This window comes from Anarrhichthys ocellatus, unplaced genomic scaffold, assembly GCF_004355925.1.
Source record: "Anarrhichthys ocellatus isolate YVR2014 unplaced genomic scaffold, GSC_Weel_1.0 scaffold1, whole genome shotgun sequence".
NCBI lineage: Eukaryota > Metazoa > Chordata > Actinopteri > Perciformes > Anarhichadidae > Anarrhichthys > Anarrhichthys ocellatus.
In genome coordinates, this window is record NW_022280031.1 from 7,591,958 (window position 1) to 7,599,312 (window position 7,355).

The 7,355-nt window shown below is 39.6% G+C and overlaps 1 protein-coding gene across 1 annotated transcript in view; it reads right to left on the bottom strand.

Moving 5' to 3' along the window:
• Window positions 1-4,661, bottom strand: part of erbb3a (erb-b2 receptor tyrosine kinase 3a) — a 17,558-nt gene extending 12,897 nt beyond the window's left edge. Inside the window, exon 1 of the mRNA XM_031846290.1 lies at window positions 4,287-4,661. Coding sequence (XP_031702150.1) covers window positions 4,287-4,374 — 88 coding nt within the window. The 5' untranslated portion in view covers window positions 4,375-4,661. The remainder of the gene's footprint in view (window positions 1-4,286) is intronic.
• Window positions 4,662-7,355: the final 2,694 nt, after the last annotated feature.

The window sequence follows — 7,355 nt, forward strand, 5'->3', positions numbered from 1 at the left end:
GAGAGAGAGAGAGAGAGAGAGAGAGAGAGAGAGAGAGAGATGCAAACGTCCATAAAGTCCTGATAAGAGTCACCTTATTGTGTTATTGAGAACATCGCGTTCAGAGGAACTGGCTCTGTACCAATTATACTAAAGGGTCAGTTCACTCAATCACAAAACACACATTGCATGGTGTCTAGTCGTGCAAATAATTTAGTTTTTTATCTAGAAAAGTCCTGTATTGAATGGAATTTTGATTATTTTACGCAAGGCTTTCTTTCCAGAAATAACGTCTTACTCATAATAGTGGCATCTGTGGATTATCGAGAATAATCAGAACATTGTTCCTAGGATGACGAGCTGCTTCTTTAAATGTAACAATTCACGTTCAGTGTTGTGGGAGTGGAGGCAGGAGGCTCGGAGGTAGATATCTTAATAATGTGTACGCGTGTCATGTCAGTGTGGCTATGTGGGAAGTGGAAGATATGTTTTTGTGTGATTTGGGTGAACTGACCCTTTAAAGAGAATCCCCACTGATTTTATGCACTAAGATGAGTTCACTTGTAAGGAGGAGTACTACTATAATGTCTGTTGTGTCTCTGGAGGGAGCTTTTTAAAGTCTAAGAAAATAAGCCTGTATGGGTGATCTGGATTTAAGAGGACTAAACTTAGATAACAGAAAGTGTTTCAAACTGGGGGCATGGAGTTTGAACCATCTTAGCATTTCCTCGGCAGACAGGGTCAAATGGTGCATTCATGCCAAGTCAAAAACAATGGGAACAACAGAAAAACAGTTATTCTGATTTGGGGGCTTGACTGCATTATTCCAAAAGTCTTGTAATCACATCACACCAATATTCAAAATTAAGCAATTTCAACGCACTGTATCATATAGTTAATTGTGTCTTAACAAGGGAACCCTGATACAAACAGTGTATAGCTCCTTTAAATTGGTTGAATAAAGTGTGTGAGAAATAGTTCAACAACTATTCCTTTAATATATGATTTAGATATAACAGCAATGGTGGCTTTGCAGATATTTCCCATCAGTTTGATGTCAATTCTCTGTTCTTTTCACCAACAGGAGACATCGTAGCTGTCAGAAACAACTCGAAATAATGGTCTTTATATAACATACATACAGCATAACTAAAGACTAATGAGTTGCATTAAGAGAAGTGTGTTGGGCTATCTCAGCCTCAGTTGTGACCATGTCTTTTTAAATCTGTTTCTTTCAAGTCTATCGACTTTACACAACTAAAATCACTGGAGCACGCCTTTAATGACACATGACATTATCTCTTTAACATTCGCTATGCATGCTGTAGCATAGGCCATTTCTTTATATTAGATGCCCCAGTTTGCTTCATGTCAGTGTTATCACAATGGGTTGCAATGACTAACGTGCTTTCAGAAACTTTTGCTCATTAAAAGCCATTCGATTGAAATGATGTCAGTTCATGAGCTGCTCAAGGGTGAAGCTTTTTATCAACCCCACCTTAAGCTATCAGTGGATGGCTTGCTGCTGTTGACTCTACACCCTTTGAATGGCCTGTTGGGAAATACTCGAGAACATCTGCGCACGTATGTTCAAGAACCTTCCAAACGCCACACAGTATGTAGAGTATGCATACAGTTCAAGCACAACCCACTGCAGAGGGGGACAAACCGGTGTGCACACATGCAATACAGTGTGTTGCAAACCATACAGACGATGCACGAGCTAGCAGCCGGGAATCTCAACAGGCTGAGTGAGTTTTTTTCTGTCGAAGGAGGACTTTCAGTGTTAGCAGATGGATGATGGAGAAAAAAGGAATGGGGTGGAGGGTTCAGAGTTAATACACACACACATTTACACACGCACATGCACACAATGGCCCTGTTTTGAAAGAGTGTGTCTGAGTGCATTAAGAAGCATCTTGCTGTCTGTACTGACACTTCACGCTCTGTGTGTCTCCTCACTCTTTTCAGACACAGACTGTCTGCCTTCGTACTTATTCCATCACTAACTATCATATACAGGACATGAACTCAAAGCAAGATGGACTCATTGTCCTCGGCACTAAAGTGAAACCCAACACATGACGAAAACACAACACGGATCAGGTTCAGCTGTTTTTTTTTCAGAAAGAAGAGAGGGAGAGAAAGAAAAGAAAAGAGGGAGGAGGAGATAAACAAGCTCAATAAAGCAGTTGAGATGATGGCTGAGGTAAACAGAAACTTGGCACAGAATGTGCCAGAGATTACTGCATACCTCAGAAGTGAGCGTGCGCACACACACACACAGACACACACACACACACACACACACACAGACATACTCGCAAACACAAAGACACTTGAGCACCTGAGAACAGAAAGATTCATTTTGTGTGTTCCCAACATGCAGGACTTTGATGAACAGACTAAGGCAGACACAGAGAGTTACTTAACATCATGCTTTGCTAAGAGGAGCGGCAGCATATTTGCTTTTTGACGGGTCGGTTATTTGGATGTCACACCTGTAAATGTACAGAAGCACTTTAAAGAGGCACCACCTATTGTTGTTTTCTTAAAAGATATGAAATCAAATTTTACACTGATGCATGAGCCCCCTCTGAAACATCTCACATTTAAAGAGACATGACCTATGCGTTATTTTGTCATGATAGTATTTTTAGAATACGAATTCACTTCCTGTTGGCACAACAACTGTATTTGAAAATGAAAGTGCTACAAATGAGCTATGCCTGTGTTATTTGTTTACAACGTGAACATGTTTGTGTAATGTGTGTTTGTGTGTTTTGAAAAGCATTTTCACTTAATAATCAAACACTTGATTCCTGCAGAAAAGTGCAGTGAGGATCTAAAATTACAACTGGCTTTGAAGTTTAACCTAAAAAGACACCACGAGTCCAAACACACAAAAAAACTATATTACAATTGGTTATTTCATTTTAGTATGGTTGGCCAATTAACCTCATATTACAACAGATATGTTCATCAAATGTTTGGAGTACAGGTACACCTACATCTACATAACAACAGCAATGACTTTCAGAACTACATGGTTACTGCACAACAAAATCCTGTTTAACAACTGGCTTAAAGAGCAGGACTGATGGGAGAAACTACTGAAATGTCATTAGTTTATGGACATTACTAACTCTGAACAAGCAAATGTTTCAATCAAGGTTTGCATCAATGCTCCTCTTCAATATAAAGTTAACTTATGTTTTAACTTGTGTTTTATACTTTGTTATGAATTTCAGAATGCATTTACAGCATCCAGTACAGTACAGAACCTCTTACAAATTTAAAAAATTTTAAATAAAAAAAATCTTCCTTCTCATGTGATCAAACTGTATTTTTTTATAATACTGTTTTTACCTCAGGTGCCAGAGGCTTTGTCACCTGAGCATCAGCGGCCTAAGCATCGATGATCTCATGTTCACATAGCTCTTCTCTGAATCAGAGCACCACTCGATTCACCTGCAGCCAGGTGACTGCAACAATAGCACGAGGTCAAAGTTCACAGAGTCTTGCTGGGATTCAAATCACAACACCCCTCTCTCTGCCTCAAATGCATCAGGTCAATACATTTAATGGAGATCTTTATTAAAGTGCAATCTTGGTGAAATGGAGGATTTCCATCTTATGTTACTTTCCACTTCACTATTTCAGAGGGAAGTATATTACACTTGTTATTTAGCTACATTTATTTGAGTCATTGTTGGCAACAAAACATTACTAAGTTGCAGCCTCTCAATTGTGAGGTTTTGCTCCTTTGCAAACTGCTAAGTATGCACTTTCGACTTTTGATTATTATTATTTATTTTTTTATATTGTAGTATACTTTTACTTAACTAGTAAATCAGAATACTTACTCTAAAGGAGATTTACACTTTTACAGAGAGCATTTTTATTTTTTATTTGAAAGGAAATCTCTATTGGGCTGACTGTGGTTGTCAGTCAACAGGCGGTGTAAGGTTGGGCTCCTCTGTCGCAAAGCCTTGAAACAATTGAGTCAAACATGATAAAGCCCACACAGAGTCGTGGGAGAGGTGCGGGTGACTCACAGCAAACAAGTTGTACGTGTGCGGAACAGGTTCTCGTGCGTGGTTTGTGAGGTAGGACAGGTGTTTGTCAGCAGGCTAGAGAGCAACTCTAATCCAGGTGTTCGGAGGGATTTATCAAATATATTCTGGGAAATTTGAGAATAAAAAAAAGGATGATGCTGTACAGAAAATATGAGTGTGTGTGTGCGTGTGTGTGTGTGTGTGTGTGTGTGTGTGTGTGTGTGTGAGAGAGAGAGTTTGTGAGCCCACCTCCTTGTGTCTGCGCACTGCAGAGTTGGAGAGCAAACGGCAACAGGACGCACAGCACCTGTTGCACCTTCCTCGTGAGGACGGTCATCCTCACTCAAATTTCCAAGCTGGTGACGTTTTAAACAAACATTTCCATCACATTAATAAGAAGACGTTTGTCCTTTTCGCATCGAAAATCGTGCTCGGTCCTTTCAATCCGATAGAGTCCATTGAGAAACAACAATCGTCTTTCTTATTCCTTTCCTTCGCTTTCTTCCAGTATTCAAATGAAGACGGAAATCCACCCTATAGTGAAAACCTGTTGGTGTTTTCTCTGTTTGACATTTAACTGAGCCGTAACTTTACGAGCTGTCCGCTTCATCTCGTGTGAGAGGAATCACTACAGCTCAATGATTGGAGCTCAGCGCGGAGCCAATCAGCGGTGGGACCGTCTGTTTCTCTGACACTGATTTAAGTGGGAGGGCCTGCCTGCACAGCACTTACACAACCTGGAAGATTCAGTGGCTGAGTGTCATTCTTCCACATCCAGGGAAATGACGATGCTTTTTGGCCATGAAACACATGAATGGATACATTCAGGGCAGGTGTCAGTCTTCAATAATGTTTTTCCTATAGTTGATTTAGGTTTATTGATCGATATTGTGGATGGAAACAGTTTGTAGGACTTATTTTGTAAAATAAAAATATGAATCATTCTTTAGATGTTCATGCAAGGCCAAATAGTTTGGATGAGGAAGGCTTTGGATGTTATATTGCACAGCGGGTCTGCAGTAAAGTAAGTTATTTAGCAATGTTCCAAACAAAAGTTGGCCTACAAAGTGCTTCACAATAAAAGCATGTCATATTACACAGACAGGACAAAAGTAGAATTACCAGCAAACTAGAATTTACAAAACAGAAATAACATTCAAAGAAACATCAGTAAGAAAGCGTGAGGGATGACCTCAGGAGTAAAGTTAAGAGACAAAGACAACAAACACTCATATCTCATTTTATTTTAAGTTGAGTTCTGGGACGATCCAGAACAAAACCAAGAGGAGGGAAATAATTTAGAAGTACATCTTCCAAACAGGAAAAATACCAAAAAAATACTGCAACTTGTTGTGTGTGCAGTTTGTAGGTTGTACAGTCCCACCAAGATAGAAATTGTGTCCATTACACAGCAGAGCTTTCCCAACAATGTGATGGTGGAGCATTTTGCCTTTATTTGAAAGTTTGACTGTTAAGATGGGCGATGTGGACGGAGATTAAGTGGGATGATCTCCAGCAAAGGTCACAATCAAACCAAGAACATTGTGATTACACTGCACTTTGAGCTCAGAAAGAGGCATGTCTTATCATGAGCATGATTTTTGGTACCAGCATCTAAAATGACCATGCATTTGGAAACCTCTGACAAAGTATGACATTTGTTCTCAAAAAACTGCACTGATTCTCAGACTTGATGTGCAGAAAAACCTTTACAGCAGCGTGGGTGAAGCTGTGCAGGGGTGACATTTCCCCCTTTATTCTGCATTTGTCATACATTTAATGAACATTGTGTCCACTAAATTTTAACTCTACACATTTTTGTGCTCAATGACTGTGAAAATGCAAATACCGTGTCGACATATTATTATCAGAACAGGTGAGTCACTTCCTCATTCCCCCTCATAACCAAACAATAAAGAATGGACCATTTGTACCACCCTGAAGAAAAAAAAATACACCTATTCTAGCACTGTCCTCTAAAAAAGACAACAAATTAAAAAATATCTGTTATCCACCTGCTCCTTTGTATAAGTCACTCTGTCACTGTTGATCCTCAGGAGCATTTCATACATCTGTTGTGTTAACGATCGAGCTTTGACCCCTCCACTCCTTTTTGCTGGTGCCCTGGTAATATAAGATTGATTTTATTGCTGTATCATTCTATTGCTGCATGATCTTACTGATGTACTTCGGACTAATTTAACGAGTTATCACTATCAGCTAATTGCTTGACATGTGAGTATTATAAACCAAGTCAAGTTGCGCAGCAGGAAGTGCTCTTCCTGAAGCCAGCCATCTTATCACATGTCATCGTGTCAGTTTATCACTCAAGCTTCATGCAAACATCGTCCGCCTGTAAGAGTGGGGGAGCCAGCTGAACTGCTCGGTAGAAACTGGCTCTGCCTGCAGCCCCGGTCTCTCTGTCACACAAACACACACACACGCAAGCAAAACAAACTTCTCCATCTAAACAGGTTTAATTCCATAGAATTATACATCTGACAAGAAAATGTCTCCAGTTCACCAGAAAGAGTCATCTACTTCTTTTCCAGTCAGTTATTTGAAATGTAAAGAGTGCATTCAAAATGGTTAATATTTGACCACTACCAGGAAGCCATTCTGAAAGGAAAATGTCCTGATAGAAACAGCCTGCTGAGGAGCAGAGGAAACTCAGGGACACACAAAAAGATTGTAAACATCACAAGTGGTCAGTCTGTACTCTCTGCACTTTTATTCTCAATAAAAAAGTAGCAAAGAACACACACACACACACACACACACACACACACACGCACACAGAATGGAACATTCAGCATTTGTCAGGGATCTGTTATTATGATGAGCGTGTTCCTCGCGTGTGTCCTACAAATTATAAGCAGCAACAGGTAAACAGGAACTAAGTCTACTTGACCCAAATGTGCTTTTCTACTTACAGTAAATGTTATTTCAGCAGACTGATGGGGAATGAAGTATGACTGAAACCCATGGTTGCCAAAAACATACTCTGCAAGTTGCAAAATGATAAAAAAAAAAAAACTGCCAGAAAAATGACAAGACATGGCCATCGTCAAGAACCCAGAAATACTGGGGCAATTATTCCAAACAGCCGTCCCACAGACCAGGAAATTCTATGAATGTGTTTGGATGTGTTTCAATACTTTATTCAAAACAGTTTTTTAAAAGCTGTTTAATTTAAAAACATTTGCATGTTCCACAGTTTCTCATGTTGGTCTGAAAAGGTGTTTTCTAACAGTAAACTCCACTCTGCCTGAAAAAAATTTTGGAGGGCAAATTTGTTATTTATTTCTTGGACTAAAA